This window comes from Bidens hawaiensis, unplaced genomic scaffold, assembly GCF_021521415.1.
Source record: "Bidens hawaiensis isolate Kalapana, Puna unplaced genomic scaffold, B.hawaiensis_p1.1 tig00012550_1, whole genome shotgun sequence".
Classification (NCBI taxonomy): Eukaryota; Viridiplantae; Streptophyta; class Magnoliopsida; order Asterales; family Asteraceae; genus Bidens; species Bidens hawaiensis.
In genome coordinates this window covers 273,218-298,585 of record NW_027492026.1, presented here as the reverse complement: position 1 = coordinate 298,585, position 25,368 = coordinate 273,218, and the positions used below count along the sequence as shown (strand labels likewise).

Here is a 25,368-nt window from a genome sequence, read left to right as displayed (position 1 = left end):
TCCCAATTGGTCTTTGAACATCATGTTGACGAGCCTTTGGTATGTTGCACCTGCATTTTTAAGTCCAAAAGGCATTGCAGTATAACAGTATGTACTTGTGGGAGTCATGAAGGATGTATCTTCTTGATCTGAAGGCTCCATTTGAATCTGTTGAAATCATGAGGATGCGTCCATGAAGGTTAGCAGTTCATGGCCAATGGTTGCATCCACCATTGAGTCGATGTGTGGGAGTGGAAATGGATCTTTTGGGCAGGCCTTATTCAGGTCTATGAAGTCCACACATACTCTCCACTTTCCATTCTTCTTCTGGACCACAACTAGATTGCCAACCATCTAGGATAATGGACCTCCCTTATCATTTTGGTCTTGAGCAGCTTCTACACTTCCTCTTGTATGATAACATTTCTCTCAGGAGCAAACTTCCTTCGCTTTTGATGTACCGGCCTGAAAGATATATCTAAACCAAGTTTATGAGTAATTATAGATTTAGAGATACCTGTCATATCTTCATGTTTCCAGGCGAAGGTAGAAGCTCTTTTCTTTAGGAAGGATATCAATTCCATCTCAATATCCTCAGGAATACTTGATCCTAACAATACTTTGATCTCAGTATCTTGAGGATCCAAAGGTACTTCCTTTACATCCTGTTCTCTTGCTTGCAAGACCTTCCATGGCTGTTTCTGTAATTGCTATGCTTGAGTAGGCTTCGTAGTCCACTTCATAGATGAAGCATAACATTCCTTGGCATCTTGCTGATCACTTTCAATTTTGATAACTCCCCAAGGGCTTGGGAGTTTCACACATTGATGATAAGTTGAGGGTACTGCCTTCATGCTGTGGATCCAGGGCCTGCCTAATATCACATTACATCAAGACAATGAGTCAATAACACAAAATTTTTGTAAGGAGTTAATTCCTTCAATATATATTGGAAGTTTGATCTTTCCCAAAGTGTTCTTGGTCTTGCCACTGAATCCTACGAGAACTGAGGATTTCGGGATAATCTCCGTTTCTGGGATATCCATCTTCTTCAAGGCATCCATTTGGATAATGTTCACAGAGCTTCCTCCATTAACTAGTATCCTACGCACAAAACAGTTAGCTATACATAAAGTGATCACCAAACCATCATGGTTGGGATCCACAAGATCACATCGATCCTCCTCATCGAAGGATATGATTCTTTGAGTTGTCAAAGTGGAAGTGCGGAGAGGTATTTCCCCGTTGTCCATCTTTGTTTCTTTTGAACGCTTCTTAGCTGCTGAATATGAGGTTCCACAGATGTCAGATCCTCCCGAGATAAAGGATACAACCTTAGCTCCGGGTGGAGGAGAAGGTGCCCTTTCAGGTATCTTGACAGGATCCTGACTCTTGTTCTTGTTTTTCCCAAATAGTTCCTTCAGGTATCCTTTGCTGAGAAGATATCCTATTTCTTTCCGAAGTGCTAGGAAATCTTCAGTGCGATGGCCGAAGTCTTCATGGAATTCACACCATTTGGACTTGTCTTTGATGGATCCGGGCTTTTCATTTTTCTTAGGCCATCTGGCCTTGTCACCTAGATCCTGAATTGCACAAATCACACCACTAATGTCAATATTAAAACAATATTCAGAGATTTTATGATACTCTTCATCATCCTCATCTTCTTCCACATCATTTATCCTGGGATTATCCTGCTTGGAATAAGGCTTGGGCCTGGTGTACTTCTGTGGAGTGTCTGACTTTCTATTGGTAGATTCATACTTTGGGATAACCGAGCTTCCATGAGCTTTCTTATCATCCTCTAGCCGAATATATCTTAATGCCATGTTTCTGACTTCATCAAGGTTCCTGCATGAAGTCATGACAAGGTTATCATAGAAAGGAGAATCCTTCCTTAGTCCCATCTTGAAGGCTTCGACAGCAGCTGCCATGTCAAGGTTGGGGATCTCCAAAGCTTCCCTGCTAAATCTGGTTATGTAATCCCTTAAGAATTCATTATTACGCTGAACAGTTCTATATAAGTCACCTGTCATCTTCTCAAAAGATCTACTACAAGAAAATTGGTTATTGAACAAATTAATCAAATGAGAAAATGATGTAATTGTGTTGGAAGGAATACTCAATAACCATTTGAGGGCTGGCCCCGTTAATGTTGAACCGAATCCCTTGCATAGGCAAGCTTCTTTGATGTTAATGGGGATAGGGTTGATCTCCATCCTTTCTCTGTACTGAGCTACGTGTTCCTCAAGATCCGTAGTGCCGTTGTAGAGTTTCATGCTGGGCGTCTGGAACTTCTTGGGGATCTCCACATCGCATATAGGCTAAGTAAACCTGGATAACTTATGGCTACTTGCGGGCACTTCAGCTATGGGACGTATTATCCCTGGGATACTGGAAATCATATCCTTCATTTTCTGTAGTTCCCTGGCTATCTCGGGGGATATTCCCTTATCTTGCACAGATCCACGGTTAGTGTATAAATTTGCATTAAAAGAATTGTTACCGAGATCGTGGCTGGGCCCTTGGTATCCTGAGCCTTGGCGACCAGTTCCTTTGTCGAGGTTATCCTCAGGATAAGGTGACGTCTGCATAGGGATATCATCCTTGATATGCACTTCAGAGGACATCATGGGGTATCTTGACGAGAATATGCCAGCTGGCATGGTTGAACGAGGCTGCATGTTGATGGATTTTGGCCTCGTTGGTCTAGGTAATTTCGAGGATACCGGAAGATAAACATTAGATAGCTAATTATTGAAATTAGAGAGAATCAAGATCATATCCTCCGTTGCTTAGGTGTTGATGTTGAGACTCTTCAAGGCCTATTGAGCCGTAGCTAAAAAAATGGTGAATTACGGCCACCAGCGGTGATAATTTCCGTACTGGTCGACCGGAAAACGTCATTGTTTATTGGAGGGTTGGTGGTTGCCAGAGAAGAGGGTAGGTGATTACCGGAGTTTTCAAGCGGCGATGTCTTGGCAAAAGGATATGAATACGACTCGGGTTATGAGAGACTTTTATTTATTAGATAGTATAGAATGACTTGTATTATTGTATCACTATAGAAATAAATATGTAGCTTGTATTTATTAAAGAATTTCTCCTTACGATATGTGCTTTTCCTAGGGCTGTAAACGAACCGAACGTTCGGTGAACTATTTGTGAACCGTTCGGTGGGAAATTCGTTTATGTTCGTTTATTTAATAAATGAACGAACACGAATAAAAAATTTGTGTTCGCTTAATTAAACGAACGAATATGAAAACATGTTGCGTTTGTTCATTTATGTTCATGAACGTTCGTTTATGTATGTAACACCCTTGGCAAACACAACATCGTCCCACTCTTAGGCTATCCCACATCGGCCGTGGACAAGAGAGATCACTGGTTCATAAGTAATGTCCTGCTTCTTAACATCACCAACGCGTTTTGGGAAACCAAAAACAAATCCGTGAGCTCTTCGTGGGCAGAGCGGACAATATTGGTGGTGCGAGGGGCCGGATGTTACAGTTGGTATCAAAGCCACTCTTGTGCCGTTCGGGATGTTGGGACACGCCTCATCGAGGCCCGATGAGTCCAAAGGGGGGTTGTCTGTAACACCCTTGGCAAACACAACATCGTCCCACTCTTAGGCTATCCCACATCGGCCGTGGACAAGAGAGATCACTGGTTCATAAGTAATGTCCTGCCTCTTAACATCACCAACGCGTTTTGGGAAACCAAAAACAAATCCGTGAGCTCTTCGTGGGCAGAGCGGACAATATTGGTGGTGCGAGGGGCCGGATGTTACAGTTGCATGCTATAAAATTAATATAACCATATCATACGAATAAACCGAACTAGATAACAAAAATCCGCACTACGAAGTGACGGACATCGAATATAAAATGGACTAGAACCAATACTACACAACAAAGGAATCCGCACTTCACGTATTGTAACACCCCAACCCGGAGCAGGCTGACGTGTCACTATTACAGATATCATAGACCAAACAAAAACCATTTAAATGAAATGAAAAGAATCCCATGGCAACCAAAAGAGTTAAAAACACTGAAAGAAATTCTAAGTCAAATTTATTAAATGCTTAAAGAAAATTAAATCAAGTCCTTATTCTTGAGCTTCATTTTACTCTCATCACTGATCTCCCCGATTTCCCGAATTACCTGATAGCAAATAAGACAGACACAAACAAGAAAATACGGCTGAGCCAAAAATTGCCCAGTAACGGAGAGAACAATAGTACAGGTAAAGGCATACATAAGACAAAACACATACTGAAATAAAACTGAAACTATTGCGGATATAAAACCACGTTTTAGACCGAACTATAATTAGATGCGAAACATAATCCGATACACGATCGGGACGTAATCTGAATATACTCAAATTTAACCAAATGCGTATACACATATCAAAACGAACCAGAAATATAGCGAAACAAAATATAATTACTAAAATACACGACGATGATGTTAAAATAAATAGGTCGTGTAATACGGAAGCACCCAGAGCCTAAACAGAGGGGTACACAGCTAGCTAGTCCATGCACCAAGGAGACGGTGTGGGTGGCGTGCACACATTGTTCCATCTCAAACAGAAGTCAGGAGTCAGGAGTCGGAGCTAAGATCGATCTATACGCCTCTAAATGGCTAAGGTACTACATGAGTACTGCCAGAGACGCCGTGAACTTTGATTACGCACTGTCACGATAAGTGCCATCTCGTTGACGCCCAAACGACAAGTCAGAATTTGCTCGGGTAACAGAGTACAAAAACTAAAATCATATAACTAAGCATATTCAAACCGGAACATGCAATAAGGAGTATAAAATAGATAATCTATTGCATGCTATAAAAATATATTATATAATATAACATAACTGAATTCAAAATATAACCGACGCGTAACGGAAATCCGTACTACAAAGTAACGACATATAATATACTATGAGTGAAGAAAAACAGAATCCGTACCACAAAGTAACGGAATATAAATAGTACTAAGAGGAAACAAAAACAGAAACCGTACCTTGGTTTAGCAATCAAAGCAAAAATGAACAAGTCGTCCATAACACGTATAAGAACCTATCATTTATTTACATTTATGTTACGAGTTAAACATATATAACTTAATTAAATTCGGCGACTCGTTAATTTTCCCGCGACGGCCACACTTATAAATCATGATCTATTAATAAAACTACTTGTCATATAATCGTTTTACTAATTATCCAAAAGTTTTAAGTTTTCAAAATATAAACATTTATATATATAACTTTGAATTACAAAAACCTTTTTTTTTGTCATGCAAGAAGTAGGATAACATGGCATAACTTTACTCAGAACACCAACCAATTCTTTATTTAACTAACACCTATAGTTTGAATATTCATAAATTCTTATTAGTTATGTTATGTTTAGTTTTAATTCTAACAAACACACACCCCTACATATATCCATACGTACATACTAATTACTCACGTGAATGAATTGGACACCAATTTGACAATAGAGTATGCACTATTATATCTTTTCATATGCTTAAATCCTATATCTAAGTTTATTACTTTCAACATCCTTACTTAGAGTGCCAAAATCCAAATATAAACAAACAGATCCCAACGAAAGTTAAAGAAAATTCCTTTGTTTAAAGATCATCACAAATCTCATACCTGTAAAAATTTTTCAAAAGTAATCCCATACTCGGTCTCATACTCTCATTTTAGGTTTCCGGTATTCCCACCGAGTTCGGTTTCATTGTCATCCCTATCGATTGTCCTGTGATTCATCTTAACACGTGGGATGGAGAACTTGTGAGCGTAGGTTAAATCGAGTCTAGTATTAAGCTTGAGCATGACTCGTAATTAATTTTATAGGCACGAATTCGGCTTGCTTATTTTTTTTTATATATTTATTCTAATATATTTTAAATAGGAAAATTGGATTTTATTCATCTAATATTTTTTAGGTTAGCCGATAATAATCCCATCTCAGAAAATTGTTGCCACCGGTCCTACATTTCCCACTATTTGTTTTAATTGGACACCCATTAAAAAAAAGACTTAACTCTGTTTAGTTTTTCCCTATTTAAAACTGATGATTTAGGGCTTTTGATTGGTAGGAGGATATGAGTCGATTGACGTAAAGCTTATCACGAAACGATGTTTCAAGATGCTTGTTTTTTTGTTAATTGGAAGTTTGGACACCCGATTGAAGCATCGTTTCGTCATTTGGAGCAACGTTAAGAAATTTTCTTTTTAAAGTTTAAAGGTGTAACGAGTGGCAAAAATTATCTAAAGTGTGATTATTATCAGGCAATCTTAAATAGGTGGGATTAAAATCTATTTTTTCTAAATATACTTAAATTAAAGTTATATATAATGTAACTTAATTAAGATAATGTAATGTAATATAGTTTTTATTATGATAATAATAATAGTAATAATAATAATCTTATTATATATGATTTTGTATAAAAGTAGTGTATTTACGAAGGTAATAAACTCGTTTATGCTCATAAGTTTAATGGCTCGAGTTTGTTTATTAAGTGAGCTTCATTATAGCCTCGAGTTCTAATAAATGACCTTCATCTGAGCCTCGAGTTCATTTAACCTACGTTTCATCAAGTTTTTATTAAGATGATCTCGGGTGGCTTAGATGTGGTTCGACACCGCTCGTAGTATTGCCTTAGATTTTTTCATAAGATGTTATAAACAATCATATGATTCTTAACAATATATAACTAAATTAAATTGATAACCATGAATATATAAGTTAGGGGCTGTTTAAAATCTACCATTTGAGCTATTAGGAGCATTCTTAGCTTATTTCTTACTCTATATCCATATATTTCATATAATTACATTAAAAATCATTGTTTTTTTCTCTCTTCTGTTTAATTAAATAATATTTTTTATATATTTATCATTATCTGTTCTCTTTCCTCCACTCACAACCACTTTTAGAAAATATTAAAAAATTATACGGTATGAATAGTGAATCCCCAAATTTTACTTTCCCCTATAACATTTTCTCTCTCCTCTACTCACAACCACTCATAACAATACCATATAATTTACAAAACCCCCATCACAAAAATATAGGGAATGAGCTGAGAATGCTCTAAGAAGGCTGACTGATTCAGATGTTTCATTCAATATGTTTATAAATATGGTCGGGTAAGAGGCTTCATAATTGATTCAAAAGTTTTCTTTTAATGAATCAAACGTATATTGGTGCTGACCAATTCAAAGAGAACCTTTTAATAAAATCATTAAAATACTACCAAACATTATATTATATACTTATTGCATATTTATACAAGGGTCAAGTTAATCTAAAAATGGGGACAAAAATTAGAATGATTTATGACCACAAAGAAAACTCCTAAAAAATAAAAAAAAATAATAATAACTCAAAAAAAAAACTAAAAAACTAAACTGTTTCATTCGATTTCCTTGTTCTCAGAAAAAAAAATTATTGTGTCTTTATTATTCATTGTGTTTTTTTATTTATTTTCGTCATTGATTGTGTCTTTTTTTCCTGGCACTGTGCCTTTATTTTTCTTAATATTGTTTTATATTACTCAACATTATATTATATTTTGCTTGACATTGTGTTCTATTTTACTATATTGTGTCTTTTTTTTATTTATCATTGTGTTTTTTGTTTGTTTTTGTTATTTTCTTTATCTTTTTTTGTTTTGATTTGTATTTTGAGTTATATATATATATATTTTTTTTCTTGAATTTATTTTTAAAAGTTTTTTTTAAACCACAATTTTTATCTTTCTTTGTATTTTAACATTTCCTAATTCAAGTAGTGAATAGTGATATGGATGTCAGGTGACAAGCCTAAACCAAAGATTCAAAACACATTAACAGATTTACTTGGAGAAGATAAAGTTTGTGCAAAAAAATTATGAGTTGTCATATCATCCTAACGACTTTTCAGGTAATGATAAACCTCTTAAATGTGAAGTTTGTCTTCTAGGCGAAATGATTGTCATTTGCATTATTGAGTATACACGTACGACCAAGGATAAGCAAATGGTACATGATATCGGTATTGAACCAGTATCGAAACGGGAACCGTCGGTACCGATTCCGTAAATACCGATTCGGGCACAACTATTTGAGGTTTTGGGATCGATATTGTACTGGTACCAGTATTTACCTATGAAATTGGTACCAAATCAGTACAAACAGGTACCGTTGGTACCGATTCGGTACCAACTATTTGAGTTCCGGGATCGGTGCGATACAGATACGGTTCGGAATCGTTGTTTACCGAATTGATCAAAAAGCATATCACGGTGATTCCGTAAGAGCTATAGTTGGAACATTCATGTCTTAATATGTTTTATATAAACAAATTGCCCTTTTAACTTTGCTCGTGAGCAAATGAGGTTTTTTAAAAGGTTCACAAAAACATTTACCCATTTTAAGTATATGTTAGATACTTAGATGATAGTCTTACCCCTTTAATCTGGAAAATAAAGCTAATTGTACGTGTGGCTTACCCATACGGCCACACATTATGTTTGGTCCTCAGGCATGAAAAATTACACTACGGTTCTTTACTCAAGATAACATTACCATGCATACTGTCCTTAATACTACTTTTATTGGTGACCTCTTAGGAGGTCATGACACTATTTAAAGAATAAATAAAAAGATTAAATCATGTTCACACTACAACCCGGGTTACAATCCCAACCTAGGTCACAACCCATATTTTAATTAAATATTCTTTTATTTTTTTCTTTCCAACAATTTGTTTTTTATATAATTTGAGTTTTATTTAATAATTTATATTATTTGACTTATTTCAAAAATCTAAAAACATAGTCTTGTTTAGTTTATTTTTATGAATATTTCGATATCATTTTTATTAGAAACGGAGCACTTTTAAAAATATGTATTTTTTAATATTATTATATATAAAATTTTGTTTTTTTTAATAGTTGTAAAAATTTCAAGGTTTTTTTAATAGAATTTTGATATTATCTTTTTAAATGATTTTTATACTTAAATAATATTGTTTAAAAAATAAATATTTTTATTAATTTTACTAAATTTTATAGAATAAATTAAAAGCTAATAAGATATATGTATTAAAATAATTGATTTTGGTTGGGTTGTGAATAAAAGTGAAAAGCTGGGTTGGGTTAGGTTGTGTAGGTGGAAGAGGAAGAAAATAATTTTTTATTAAGAAGTTGAGTTGGGTTGGGTTGTGAATAAAAGTAGTCTAAGGCTCGGCTCATTTAGTGTAGTTGTGATTCCCATAATAACCATTTTAGAAAGTGGTTTTCTAAATTTGTCTATCTTCTACAAATAATTCCCAAAATGTCCATTACGAAATAGGCGGAACGACTTTTTAATAATCCAAGATGACTAGTTCGTAGAGCAAATGAAAAACAAACACGTGCCCATAAAGCTGACGCGACGACTGGTTCGTGAAGGCAATCTAAGCGACAACAAAGCAATCGGCCTGACGACTACATTCATGTCTATGTCGGGCCGACTAGATCGTGAACATGCCGACTAGATCACAACTGACTAGATCACATTGTTAAAAACACGAGCCGACTAGTAAATTATGTTGGACAACTAGATCATATCAAATGAATATTTTGAAAAGCGTTATCTAAAATTAGGGACGACTAGATCGTGAACATGACGACTAGATGATTATACAAAAAAACCGGGATGACTAGATCATGATACAAAACACACGGGACGACTAGATTATCATTTTAAAATGGTTTGTAAATGGTTTTAGTTACGGGTGTATAGTAAAAAAAAAACATTTTAAAAATTGAAAAAATACCAACATTTATACTATAAATAGGCAAGAATCGGGATAGATAATATGAACAATCAAAATATACCCAAAACCAATATCCTTGCAAAATGTCTTCGAGATTTGTAAAAAAACAAAACCACGTTCAGACCCAAAATCAACATATGTTAGTATGGTTCGTCTCTATTGCTAGATTAGGTGGCCTTAGAATTAGGATGTGAGCTATAAGTGTGGATATGGGGGTGTACACCATATCACACTACTCCAGGTACCACCGTCTTTGCTCCATCCGTCATATTTCGCCGGGAAGGTTTCGTCGAGGGGTCATGCTGGATAATTAGAGAGGCGACCCAACTGAAACCTTGAACACCCAACATTATGATGTTTATGTCGCCAAAGTCAAGGATGTAGAGAAAGCGACACATCTAGTCGCTGGTTCCAATCACGCACACCAACTTATTTAAATATCATGTATTTTGTTTTTAAAAATTTGAGATTGTCATTGATATATTTGTAACAGGAAATTCAATGATATTAATCATATAACTTTGTTAATTTTTTGTGACTTTATATTAACTGATATATTGTAGGCATTTTTGAAAAATTCACGATCTAGTCGGCCATTCACGATCTACTCAGCATTTTCACAATCTAGTCGACGTTCACGATCTAGCCCATGTTGACGATCTAGTCGTCCCTAATTTTTGATAACGCCTTTTCAAAATATTCATTTAACATGATCTAGTTGTCCAACATAATTTACTAATCGGCGTTTTCATGATCCAGTCGGCATGTTCACGATCTAGTCGGCCCGACATAGACATGAATGCAGTCGTCGGGCCAACTGCTTTGTTGGCACTTAAATTGGCTACACGAACCAATCGTCGCGTTAGCTTTATGGACATGTGTTCGTTTTTTATTGGCTCTACTTACTAGTGGTCTTGAATTATTAAAAAGTCATCCCGCCTATTTTGTAATGGACATTTTAGGAATTCTTTATAAAAGATGGGCAAATTTAAAAAAGCAGATTCTAAAATGGTTATTATGGGAATTTCCCGTTAAGTTTTGCTTTCAAGTGAGTGCAAAATCTCTATTTCACTTTTAATGCCAAAAGATAAAGAATTCTAAAAGATAAATATGTTAAAACAGAAATAGAAAATTCATGGCCACGCCCTTCTACTCCTTTTTCATCCAATGATCAATGTTTTTACAATTGGACCGGACAACGAACCGGTCAACTTACCGACTCACTGGTTGAACCAGAATTAAAGTAGGCTAAGGCAAGATGCTCGGCTATGGAGAATGTATGAACACCACATAACTTGAGAATTTATTAACATAAAGGTGAAAGAATATAATAGAAGTTGCTGACGAGGATGTGTATTTCTGATGTGAAAATTTGTGTGTTTGTAGTCGGTTTATTATACTTTAAACTAATTTTGCCTACAAATTTGGGAAGTTGGTCCAATAACCACATCCTTAAACGATGGAGCTTCAACCATGTGAGGACCTGCTATAGGGTCTGGGTAAACTAACCCGACACTGTTCTTTTACTTCATGTGTGTAACTTATATTACAGTTTTTCGACCAACCACTAAAATTTTGGAAAGTTGATCATCAAAGTTTTCAACTTTCTTATGAAAGATGAATCTAACTGCCTTGCGTTTGAAAAAAAAAATGAATAAAAAAATTAGTCTCACGTTCCATTGAGAGCATTCTCAAAGGATTCCCTAGATTATGTGAGGGGGTTCTCTATTTTTTAGAGATGGTTAAAAATGGTTGTGAGAGGAGGAAAGATAAAATATTACTGTTTATGGTTAAATTTGAAGAAACGTACTGTTCATCTCTATAATTTTTTAATATTTTTGAAAGTGGTTGTGAGTGAATGAGAGATAATAGGTAATGATAAAAGTAAAAAAAATATTATTTAATTGAAAATGAGAGAGAAAAGATAGTGTTTTTAGTATAATTATAGAGATAGAGATAGAGATGAAGAATTAAATAAGAATGCTCTGAGTACTTCATTTATCATTTCAAAATACTTACTGTTTATGTGATAATGATTACCTAAAATACTCAATTAGCTCTTAGTTTTTTTTTTCACAATAGTAAAAGTAATTTATCTTTCTCTATGAGACCTGAACTGAATATTCGAACCATGTGTTATAAGGCATCAAAGCAATGAAAACTAACTCCGTAAAAAAAATATCGGGACCGCCGCTTGCTCCAACCCACCCGCTCTCCCAAATGGTGGAGTTGGTATAGAAATTTAGTTTCATTTATCAGCATCCTCTAATTTATATGTTTCTTATTCTGTCATGAAACTACCATCATCTTTTATACATTTCTTTTCATAAATAAAAAGGACTTTGACTAACAATATCAAGATATTGGATAAAGTTTTGCATATCTATGGGGCAAGAGTTCAAGTCTCGTGGTTGAAAAAATGGGTGTAATCTAAGAGTAAAATTAGATAGTACACGAGCTGTTAAAAAAATTATGCAATTGCCTTAGATTATATAATAATTCTAATTCATTTTTTTGTGTAGGTTTGAATATTTTTTACAATTAATTATGTTGTTTCTAATTCCTGTTAAATGATGTTTGGTTTATATGTGGATGGTTGCGGATAGTTAAGGGTTCAAAGTGCGCAACTTTTATTAGCTCAAGGGTTGGAGTGTATTTTGTGTTTGTTTAGCTATAAGATGTTTTAGCGGTACGCATATTGTGTACAAATTAGTTAACATGGTCTGTTTTTTATTTTCAACGTCTTTGTAAAACATTCGTATGTAGTGAATGTGGTGTGATTGCATGTTAGAGGTAAGGTCAGGCACCTACTTATCCTTAATACCGAGTAGCGTTTGTAATACCTACATCGTTGGGTTATATTTGGGACACTGTGTTAAAATTTTGTTTGTGTTCTTATGTTTTGTTCATCTTAATAAAATTTGAAAATTATTCATTGTTGTGAAGTGGTTTTAATCCTCTTTACATGACATAGACCACGAACTTAATATATGCGCTAAAAATTGTTTTTCTAATAAACTTATCCAACAAATTAGGGTTTGTTAATTCTTCAAGGTTGTTAACTAGTTTAACAAATCAATTATAATGTTGTTGATTGATTTAGTTCTTTTAAGGTCTCGTTTGGTTTGTGAAATTCACATAATTTGAAATGGGATTTGGATTTAATTCCATTCAAACACGTGTTAGGTTCGCATATAATGGGCGTGTTCAAGTCAAGACAAAATCCAGACGTTTTTAAAATTGACAAAGCTGACAAGTCGTTATTCCAGGTAGCCAAGCAAGTGCAAGAACGTGCGTGCTTCCAAGCCTCTAATGGACAGGAATCTATAGGATGAGATAATATATACTCACTGGGGGGATAGAAAGGATATTCACGGTTGTGCTCACCTAAACACGATCGTGCCTTTTTAACCGACTTGGCCTAGAAGTATGCCAGTATGGTACATATCCAGCAATTCAATCATCTTATTCCACACCAGTACATCGATATTTTCACCCTATTAGGCTATGTGAATAGCCTTTGGAGCTTGTCATCTCTCCATAAACGCTCGTTGTAGTTATAAGTAAGAAAGAAAAGCAAGAGAAACCCCAAGGAACTTGTTCACCATGATCTCTTCCATGATAATTGCTTGTAAATAACTTAGTATGACCATTCTTAGATAGACTTCTTGTGTAATTTGGGTAAAGATGAAGCTTAGCATGAATTAATAATTTATTTTTAGTAAAGTGATAGTGTTTATGTTTTTGATAATGCATTCTACTCTTTTCTATGTTGATGAAACATTTATTTTAATAATTCAATCTTCAATCATGCATGTGTTCTTGATAGAAAGTGGTGTGAAGCACGTTATTGCACGCGCAGCTTGTTAAAACCCATGCACTAGTGTAGGGATTCCATGTGTAGAGTCCGTTTGTGAAGTTGGAAAGACGCACACACTTACAGTTATGACCTTTATATCTATGTTGCCTGGTTATATTTGGTAATTTAGAAATGGGAATAAGTAAGCAACAAAAATCATTAAAAAGACATCAACTAAAAAAATGTGTAGCCCTCACATGTGGTCTAATTGAAGGAGGCTTGGATTTTTTAGTGGAGACTCAAGTTCGAACTTCACTTGTGTCACTTTTTGAAGAATATTGGCAATGAAGGATTTGAGCTAGTCTTATGCAAAGGTTGTCAGTTCGAACCCTGAGCTCACCTGGGTTTTCGTTTCACTATGTGTTACACTAGAGAGTTCTGCTCTTGTGGTGGCACAACGACTGCCAAGTGGCAGTCGACGGTATGGTTTCCCGAGGGAACGCCCAATCCAAACTCTGAATCCAGCATGGACCCGATTAAGACAACATAGTTTGGCCTGAGTAGGGCATTGGAACTCTCCAAATTTGGAGAGTGCAGTAGCCTAAATACAAGAAAGTCGTCGTTCTAAAAAATAAAACTAAAAATTGTTTATTTGAGCTTTATTTATTGGTTTATTAATTTGTTACCAAGTCATAAGATGCTATAAATTTTCCATGAATGAGAATTAAACGAGTCAACCAAAACCTCGACAAAAACAAGACCTGATTTTAAGTGTATTTGGCACGAACATTACACGAATATATGTGGGTTTGATTCGGGTTTTTATATTCATTCCATCAACTCAAAATACTCAATATGCCAACCTGACATGATTAACACTCTTTCGTAGTTGACAAGCAATATGCATGAATGTTTATTTAGTTCTAACTTTTTTCAATTTTTTTATTGAATTCCATACCAAGGTACTAAAAATAGACAAGCATCTTGTTCGATCATATAGATTACTTTATTTGATAAGCAATTTGTATGAATGTTTTAACAAGTTTTTCCAACTTTTTTCCTTTTTCTAATAAATTCCGTACCAAGGTACTAAAAATAGACAAAAACCTTGTTTATATAGATTATGTATGAAAAAGACAAAACACTGCCTGTATTAGGGCTAGTCAAACAAGTTTTGCCGTCCGGAAGCATGACTCGTAAGTTGTGGTTGGGTTTCTAGTTCTAGTTTCTACATTTTAGGTAAGGCAAAGTGTGCCCGCTCTTATTACCTTTCCATAGTCAGCGTTTTTTTTAATCACTAATGAATATAGCACAATTAATTGGGGTAATTCAGTATCAAAAGACGACATTATACATTCTCATTTCTAGACAGTGCTGGCCATTGGGTAGCCTAAACTCACTATCTCTATGAAACCAGCCGAAAGTCCAACGTAGTAAAATTTAATTGACAACAGATTCAAATTTGAAAACTTGCAGCATCCAGCTCAAATATTCACTTCTCCTCTCAATACCGGTGATAAAACTCATTGCCCATTGATGATCGTTTTAAATTGAAATTAAATCTCTCTCTTAAAAAGTTAAAATGCTTTTAAAAAGTTCATATAGTCTTTTATACTAACAATAAAATTATTTAACATTAAATGTTGGATAGTGATGTTCTGAAATATCTCCAGCGAATACATAATCTTTTAAGATGCCCTACAAATGGAGATTGAATATGATATCATATTCATATATGTCCCTTTTTTTATATTAGAATTAAGTAGCAAATTAAATGAACAAAATAAAAATAATTAAATAAGTGCATGATTGTTATTATATTAAGAAATTAACGTTAATTACAAAATTAATAAGAAATTTGAATCAGTTTGTGATTGGTGTCATGTTGCCATAACTAATCAAAAGAAATTTATTTTTCCTCCAAAATAAATCTTTTTCTTATCAAGAATTAAAGTACATAAAAATAGTGTTTAAATTGATGCAGAAGACAAACATGCAACAAGCTATGCTGCTAGCATTTTTTAGATCATATATAGCGGATTCAGGTGTGTAAAATTAAACACAAATTGGATATATTATTAGAAACTACAATATATTCATTGCGAATACGATATTATAAACTATATTGTATTCATAATTCAAATTATTATGAGTGACGTGCTAAAAATATTAATCAAACAGATCCTAGAGCCAAAAGTGGTTTTTATGTTTTCAAATGATTCTAACTTTTCGACGGTTGATATTTAAAACCAACCTCATGTGAAAAGCTATATAATATTTGTTAGGAAATGGACGTTGAATTCGTGTGGGTTGAAGAACACCTTTTTTGATGATGGGCTTTAGGGTAATTGGGCATCACAATATGGGCTCGGTTCTTCATTTAGGTGTGCAAACAATGAAACAAAGATTGGTCTCACCTTTTGTTGTTCTACGAAAAGGATTGTAAATTAATATATCTTCTTTAAGAGGAAGGTATTGATTTTTCTTTATGATATTTGCCCAAATTTACATTTAATTAACATTGACTGATTCAAAGATATCATCCAAACAATTATAATTATAATGAGTAGGTAAACGGGCAATAAGCTGCTCTCAACCTTTTTTCAAATAAATAAAATTTTGGGTTTTAGGGAAGAAAAATTACTACGTATGACCTGCTAAACCCTGTCCAAATGTCCATAACCTTGAGGCCTAACAAAGCAAATGCATCAAAGGTAAAAGGACAAACAATACGCGTTGATTTTCTATACAAGTTTTATCGTGTTTTACAACATTGCCTGATTCCACCTTAAACGCAACTTGACCTGCAACAAACTCATTGTCCATATTAGGGGTGAAAAGTCAGATATCCCAGAGCTTCGGATATCCGAAATTTCAAATATCCGTTCGGATAGTGAAACGGATATCCGAATTTCTGTTTAAAAAAAATTATGTAGTTGCTTTGAAAAATCCAAACCCAATAAAAGTTTGACTCAATCAATAACACTCTCGTAGATTATAGTTTGCATCGGTAACACCTCGTCACAAACCAACCAAAAAAAAAAATCGAAGGTACTGTTAAGAAATATATGGAATCATTGCTTTGACTCATAATAATAATATTCTTCTTCTCCATGTTTAAGCTGCCAAGTGTTTGTTTGCGCATACTAGTGTGCAACCGATCATTCAATTCTTCTTGTGTGAGGCCAAAGCCAACCAGATTCCCTCTTGTTTCCTTAGACCGCCCGGATATCTGGCAAACCCATCCCCCACAAGATTCTCCAATTCTAACACCCTACTGTAAGAAGCAGCAGCATTCATTTGCTATATTACATTACACAAAATTGGGTTTTAATTTTTGACAATTTTTTTTATATATGAGACTATTGTTGTTCAAGTTAAAGAAAGCTCTTTCTTATCTTCCAGATGCCAGATAGATAGGGATAGAAATAGAAAGTTAGTAATAATAATAATAATAATAATAATTTTGTTTTGGCCGGCCAATGGTTTTTATTAATTACTATATACTTATCTTATTTTGAGGTCAGTGTTTAAACAGCGAATTAGAACACATTATGAGTATGCTCGTGTTTGTTCATTTAACTTTAAACAAAGACACACACTTAATCCAACAAATATTTCATTTGTTTTGAAAGTTGAATGTATATGGACCTACTTAAATGAGCATGAACAAACATAAATGTACACAAAGAAACACAAACGAAAGTAATTAACATATATGAACAAACATATACGAAAGTTAACGAAAATAAATGAACAAAAGAAACATAAGATCATGTTTGTTGGTTTATTAAATAAATGAACATAAATGAACTTTGTTTACTGGCCTACAAATGTGTTAGGATCAAGTATAAACAATATTTATGGTATGAAGTATACTAAGTGAAGAAAAAGTAGGGCATTTTCGTAATTAATCTGAATAGAGTAACTACATTAAGACATAATAATAATAATAATCATAATTGCGTTACACTTTACACCTAGTCTGGTGTAATTATTATTAATCTAGTTCATTTTGTTGTAAAATAATAAAATGAACTAGATTAATAACAATTACACAACTTATAAAGTGCATGGTAATTGTTATTACTCACATTGTATATTGTTATAGCAAAATTATTTAATTTAGAGTAACTAAGAAATCGTCATTGCACGTTTCTTTCTCTTTGCTTCATACCATTCGTGCGCTAAACGTGCCTTTTCAATTTAATAATATTATATTAAATAATATGTATTTAAATTATTTTATTTTGAAGTGGTTAAGGATCAAAATGTGTATTAAAACAGATAATGATCATCAAATGTCACACCCCCCGGCCGAAGGCGGAAACGCCGGGGTGTGCGTAGATTGAAATCATGTACATGGTATTAAATGTCAAAACTCCTATTAAAAGAAACCAACGAATTATTCAAATATAATCCAAATAGAAAATATGACATAGCACTTTATTCATTCAACTTCTAAGTCTGACTCATGCCCTATATGAAACTTCAAGAATCTTCATAACTTAATTTCCATCACCTGAAAAACATGCGAGAGTGTCAACTAAAAATAGTTGGTGAGAACATAGGTTTTGAAAAAAAAAATAAGTTTTATGTTGAAAACATTCCATATGTGTTAAGTTACTTTGTATACTTTAGTGATTACAACCAAACCTCTGACACGTTTAGCGAGTCGTCTAATCCACGATTAGACTATTATGTTTAATGTTTAACGATCGTCTGATTCTGAACACACATGCCTCTACCCGAGGCCTGAGTAGGCGGGTCGGGCCAATAGATCTATCATCATACTACCACGGGCTTAACAAGTTAATGGTTGTACATGCGATTAAGTATACACTTGTAATGATTACACATAACGAATATAATGAAATAAATCTTGAATCAAATAGCATGTATAAAACATAAAGTAAATAAGTTGCATGTTTCCACCCCGAAGTATAAAACGTTTAAAAGCATGAAAAGGGGCTATGAACTCACCTTGCTTGACGGATGAACACGAACACGAGCAAGAGTTTGTTGAACCGGTTACGGGATGCCCTAGATTAAGTTTGATTTTTAAATTAGTTAGAGTGTCGCATACTAGAATGTTCTAAACCAAGAGCATGACCTCCATCAAGTTGATTCCCAGGTAAGAGTCACGGGTCCAATGGGATTATTTACGCCACTCTTGCCTTAGACAGAACCGTTTGCTTGTCAGATACATACATACCCGGTTTATACTCTATTTGTATACTAACTCAAAATGTTTTAGAATGGTTTTCATAAATAATAAAGTACGAGGTTAAAAGTGTAATATCATATAGTTTGGGTGTTTATTGGCATTTAAGAAAGTATAGGGTTCAAAGTGTAAATATTATAGTTTAGGATGTTTATCAACATTTATGAAAGTATAGGGTTTAAAGTGTAAATATTATAATTTAGGATATTTATTGACATTTATGAAAGTATAAGGACCAATTATGTAAATATAATTTTTAGTTATGATAACTTTTTAAGTTTTTTTGAAGATCATAAGAATATTCATAGTTGTTCATGGAAAAATTATAATTTGATCCAAGATTATGAGAAAACAATTATGATTTCTTGGAATAACATGATCATCATAATCTTTTAGAGCAAAAAGTAAGGGTTTTATTAACAATTTATGATGATCATGGTGAGAGTATATGAACAATTATGAAGCTTCAAAAAAAAACTCAAGAACATAGGAACAAACTAAACGAAATTCAAAAGAACAAGATCAAAATCAAAGATATATGAAGAACAACTAAGAAAACATATAAAACTTACTTGATTATGCTTAGAGAGAATGAGATTTGGTGTGAAAAAAATATGAGAATGAGGGGCTCTATTTATAGGCCAAAAATTAAGGTTTGAATTTAATTTAGATAAAGATAAAACTTGTTTAAAGATTAAGAGATAAACTAATACTAATAATAATAATGATAATAATATTAAGATAAATAATGATAATAATATAACAATCACAAATCATATATGATATATGCATAAATGCACGGCACTTTTGTTTTTTTTTATTTTTTTTTTTTTTCAAGTTAAAAGAAACATAAGTTAAAACTGGAGGAATAAGGGTAACATAGAAGGTTCTAAAATGCTCCATTACATCAAACAACAATAGAAATTGACGGGAAATCAATAGCAAACGACATTAAAGCTGCATTAGCCACCACAGTTAATAACATGAAAAACTCAGTCAGAAAGACACCCGGATTAGCCATAATATTAATAGGCAAACAAAAGGATTCCCGTTCGTTTATCCGCATCAAGAAAAAAGCTTGTGAAGACGTCGGGATCACCTCATTAGTAATAGATCTTCCTGAAGATTCGACAGAATCTCAAGTTATTGATGCTGTTTCAATGCTGAATCACAAGGAATCACTGTTTATTCCGTGCGCAGCTAGTGGGTGTATCGAGGTGCTTAACCGATATGGTGTGGAAATTATAGGTAAGAAAGCTGGTAATTGGGAATAGTAATTACGGGATTGCCCACTTCGTTGCTGTTGCAGGTAATTGTTAATTTAAAGTGTTATCAATATTGGTCGGGTCAGTTCGGTTATGAGCTAAAACTGAAACTACAACCAATGATTCGGTTTAGACATTAGTATATTTAGAGGTGGCAATATGACTGGGTTGGGTTGGATTTGGGTGATGGGTTTGGGTCAGGAAATAGGGAGTTAGGATGGGTATGGGTCAAGATGGATAAAGTTAATCCATTTTGACCCAAATAAACGTTAAAATACAAAGGGTTTCAAAAACCCCTCAAAAAAATATTCAAAAAATTTAATAAAAAATTAATAACTTAGAATATAAATAAACAACGCAAAATGTAAAATAACTAAAATGTCATCGCCGTTGTCCTCGATTCATAAAAAAAAAAAAAACTCGGTTTTGTCTCGGTTTAGGCTCGGTTTTTTTTTTCGGTTCATTTTTGCTTTTTTTCGTTTTGGTATCTATTCGGTTTCAATGTTTTCGGTTTTTGTTCGGTTTCGATTTCTCGGTTTCATTCGGTTTAGGATGGATATAGGTCAAGAACTCAAGATGGGTAAAGTTAACCCCTATCTTGAACCAAGTAATGGTTAAAATTCAAAGGATTCAAAAACCCCTCAAAAAAATATTCAAAAAAATTAATAAAAAAATAATAACTCAAAATATAAATCGAAAACGCAAAAAGTAAAATAACTAAAATGTTTCTCCCGTATTCCTCATTCATTTAAAAAAAAAAAAACTCGGTTTTGTCTCGGTTCATGTTCGGTTTTTTCAGTTTTTTTTCGCTTCGGTTTTGCTTTTTTTCATTTCGGGTGGTTTCGGTATATGTTCGGTTTCAACGATTTCGGTTTCGATTTCTCGGTTTCTATTCGGTTCCGTGGGTTTTGTGAAATAAAATTGGATAAAACTTGCTTTAACCCATTCTAACCCATAAACAAACCCATTCTAACCTATAACCAAAACTCACTAGTATTTTCCCGACCCATTTTGACCTTCTTGCAAAATTCTTTTGATCCATCCTGACCCATCTCAATTTTAAAAGTTATCCAAATTGACCCAAAACAACCCAAATGGGTTTGTTTTGCCACCCTTAAGTATATTCAAGCTAATGTGAATTAATAAATTTAGCTAAATAAAAATTAGTACTACTGTTAATTAAACTAATATGTTATTTATAAAAAATATAACGAAAGTTTCTGAATTTATAACTAACTATTTATAAAAGGCATAAGCATTGGTTTTAACTTTTAACTTTAACGTAGGTTTGATTAGTTTGGTTACTTATACACATATAATCATCACTGAACCATAAAAAACGGCTATCAAAAAAATCATAACCGAACTATTGGTTTGCCAACAGGTTCGGTTAGTTCGTTTATATACATATAATCATAATTAAACCATAAAAATTGGTTATTAAAGAAATCATAACCGAAGTATTGGTTTATCAACTGGTTTGGTTAATTCGGTCATCAAAGAAATCATAACCGAACTTTCGGTTTCTAAACCAATTCGGTTATTTTTTCGGTTTTATGTTTACATATATTAGACAGTCTTGTTCTTAACTTGTGTTTGTACATGCAGAGGCATCATGCAACAGTGAGTGTAGTACACTCATTCACAAAGCATCCGGAGGCAATAACACGCGAAGCTGATATTCTAGTTTCAGACGTAGGAGTTCCAAATCTAGTTCAAGGTCATTGGTTAAAACCTGGGGTCGTAATAATCGACATGGGGTCAACATTGGTCACGGTACATTTTTGTTTCTTTAGTTTTATTTCTTGGATTATTTTGAAATATTCTCTGCTTTAACCATAATAACTGAAATCTGGTGGGGCCCGCTCAAAGGAAGCAAAGGTGGTTCCCGAGTGACTGGAAATGTTTGTTATGAAGAGGCGATACGTAAAGCATCGTTAATTACTCCTGTCCCAGGCGGTGTGGGACCCGTTACTATCTCGATGCCACTTTGGAATTCAGTGGAAGCTGCAAAGCGTATCAGTGGGAATGAAAAATCATGACAGTTTGTTATGAGACTAGTTTGTAGATAAGGGGATTCAACACATATACCATGTAGATTGGAAACTAACTCAGGGTAGGTAAATATAGTTGTTGAAAGTGTTGTTTACTGTAATTATCTATATGAACATTTTTCCTTGATTGTAATTATCTACATCAGCATTATTACACACCGCTAACTCAACATTCTTGGTGTGCACATGTGATAAAGCAGTGTGAAGTAACGTTCATTTTAGCGACATGAATGGGAAACACGAAACCACAATATACAACACAAACTTTTACCGGTCACAGTCTTAAATCACCTAAATCTGCCATGAACCCGAAGACCCATGAAACCACAGTACATTTTTCATTAAAAGTCAATAAAACTTGCAGACTATATATATAGAGCAATTACAGAATAACCAATATTCCAACTTAAAAGTTTAATAGGCTAATGATGTAGCTATGTCTCATCATAAAAATATGCCTACTTATACACACTGCAGTCTACAACAATTTTCTGCTTCATCTAATTAGCTACCATGGCTGCCCTTTCTTCCCAAGCCGCCTTGCCAACTCCCAATCCTTTTTCACTGTAAAAATTGCAATAATAAAAACACGAGTACAGATTGAATTAATGCATAATTAGTTTAGGAGTGCTAATTGTGTCGGCTGGTGGGTTGAATTGTTTAACACGAACACATGTATTTTTATTCGTGTCAAAAACACCAACTCTTACGCGCATACAAACCGTTTAACCTATTTATTTAAACATGTCAAGCAGGTTGACGGGTGATAACCAAGTGGTAAACGTGTTAATCGAGTTGATGGGTTGTAAAAATGGATTAAGCGGATCATAAACGGGTTAGCGGGTCAACCTATTTAACTAAAGGTTGACGGGCTGATCTGTTTAAAACAGGTCAACCCAAACACGACCTGTTTAATTAAACAAGTCAACCCGAACAAGAGCTATATCTTAAACAAGTTAAGTATGACAACCCAAAACCTGATTATTTTCAATCAGTGTCGAAAATTGCCATGTTGGAAAATTTTCTAAACCGATCTAAATCGATCTATTCATAGTAAATGGGTCGAGATTCTCACATTTAGAGTTTTATGAAAACTTACTGAGGGTAACACGCTTAGCATGAATCGCACATAGCATTGAATCTTCAAACAACTGAATCAAGTAATCTTCTGCTGCCTGAAACATGATGAGGCTACTTGGTTATATATTTAGAAACAATTCAATCTAAGTATGGAATTTAAAAGATTATGACATATTAATTAACTTACCTCTTGAAGGGCTTGTAGAGCTTCAGCTTGCCAGCGAGTGACGTCGGGAGCCATGTAGTTGCTTATCTCCCTTACCTGCAAGATATTAATAAACAGCATTTAGTTTATTCATGTCAGGTTCACTAATTGATATGTTTTGAGTTAGTGGGTTGAATTGATGAAACCGAGCACGTCCCATATATATATATATATTCGTGTTAGAGACACCAAACCTAACCCGGACACAGTTAAAAAACAAGTGTAACCCCTATATCTAACTGAGTCAAATAATTTGACAGGTTGGTGGCTGTGAATGAGTTGTAATTAAGTTGTGCACGCGTTAAATGTGTGTTCTTCTAATCTCAGATAGTCAAATTCAATATGTGTAAGTGAGTAACATAGAATTTATCAAATCAAAAAGTTACTAAGTTAGACAGTTCAAAAGTAAAGAGAAAAACTTACCTAAAACTGATGTATTTATCAATTATCATATGTTATCTTTTCTCTTGCAAAAGATGAGATTTGCAATAAAAAGTGTATATAACAATCCAAGTTAAAAAGCCACAATACAGTTAGTCAAATATTAGATTAAACACTCCACAATACGTATTCATCACAACTTATTTAAAAACACAAAAACTTAATCAAACAAATATTTGTGTTCATGTTATTCATTTTAAAAACAAACATGTGTGTGTTCGTTTTTTTTTAATCTAAACAAACAGTTCACGAACATAAATGTACATAACTGAACACGGATAAACGAACATATATAGAACACAGTCGAACGTGTTCACGAACATAAATGAGTGAACGAACACGAGTTCACGTTTGTTCGTTTAACTAAACGAACACAAATTTTATTTTCATGTTTGTTCGTTTTTTAAGCAACAAACATAAACAAACCTCCCTTAGAACAGAACGTTCGTTTGCTTCGTTTACACATGCTTCATTTCTAGATGTACAAAACATTCCCACAGAAACTCACAGTTCGAATAAACGGAGCCGCCGGAATGAGAAGCTCAGTGGACTTTTGCAACCGCCTAATCTCACGAAGCGCCTTAGTCCCGGGCTTAAACCTATGAGGCTTCCTGTTTTCCCCTCTTCCCGAACCTAAATCCCAATATCACACATTCACACTCAATTTTCACAAACCCAAATCAAAATGTACATAAACCGTAATCACTCACTCGATTGACCCTTCGCCGGAGTTTTTCTCGGCTGCCAGACTCAAATTCAAAAAACAAATTAGCAAAATAATAACTAAAAATGATCAAAAGAAGTTAATGAAGAAAGGATTACTGTGTTTGTGTTGGCTGAAGCGGAAGCTCGACCTGCAAATCGGGGCTTTGAATCAAAATTGGAATCGAAAAGCGAATCGAAGAGGGGGATATTTAATTAATTAATTACCGTCTGATCGATTGCTGCGTTTAGCGGGGTGTTTGGTTCTTGCCATTGTTGAATCTTGAAACGGTTTTTGGTGTGATAACGGTCGACTGCAGTTTGTGTTATTATAATTTCGAATCCTTAAGAAGCGGTTTAAGGTGATAACAACGGTCGATTCTCTACCCGGTTGATATTGATATTTCGGGTACGGGGATCTTGAATTCGGGTCGAGGTTAATTTGGATCCGGGCTTTACTGGAATTTTACTTTATATCAGGGGTTGTTTTACGTTATTCGTTTTCAATATTTATATATATATATATATATATATATTTGGATTTTAATTTTATTTATTATAAGAAAGTATACTTGAGGTTTGATGATAAAATGGTTTCACAAATAAATGATATGTTGTAATACGGTTTAAAAGTTATTTGGGTTTGGTGATAACCATTACCCTTTTATTTTATTTATTATAAAATTGTTTTTTAATTATAAATAATATCTTTTTTTAAATAAAATAGGATATTAATTTTTAGTATATTCCTATCTTATAGGATTTTCATATCAAATATTTGAT

At 33.9% G+C, this 25,368-nt stretch overlaps 1 protein-coding gene and 1 pseudogene across 1 annotated transcript; one reads left to right on the top strand and one right to left on the bottom strand.

Moving 5' to 3' along the window:
* Positions 1-2,610: 2,610 nt before the first annotated feature.
* Positions 2,611-22,145, top strand: LOC143541328 (bifunctional protein FolD 1, mitochondrial-like; annotated as a pseudogene).
* A 514-nt stretch (positions 22,146-22,659) lies between these two features.
* On the bottom strand, positions 22,660-24,859 carry LOC143541327 (histone H3-like centromeric protein CENH3). The gene is made up of 5 exons (XM_077034177.1): positions 24,814-24,859; positions 24,392-24,516; positions 23,425-23,499; positions 23,257-23,332; positions 22,660-22,721 (listed from the first exon to the last, which is right to left on the bottom strand). Exons 1-5 carry the CDS (start codon positions 24,857-24,859, stop codon positions 22,666-22,668), a joined length of 378 nt encoding a protein of 125 aa, XP_076890292.1. The 3' UTR covers positions 22,660-22,665.
* Between the last annotated feature and the right edge of the window lie 509 nt (positions 24,860-25,368).

Excerpts from the sequence above, each read along its gene's own strand:
- LOC143541327 (XM_077034177.1), bottom strand. The coding sequence starts at position 24,859 with ATGGCAAGAACCAAACACCCCGCTAAACGCAGCAATCGATCAGACG. Across the intron at positions 23,500-24,391 it reads CGGCTCCGTTTATTCGAACT|GTAAGGGAGATAAGCAACTA; the intron begins GTGAGTTTCTGT and ends AATATCTTGCAG. Across the intron at positions 22,722-23,256 it reads TGCTAAGCGTGTTACCCTCA|TGAAAAAGGATTGGGAGTTG; the intron begins GTAAGTTTTCAT and ends CAATTTTTACAG.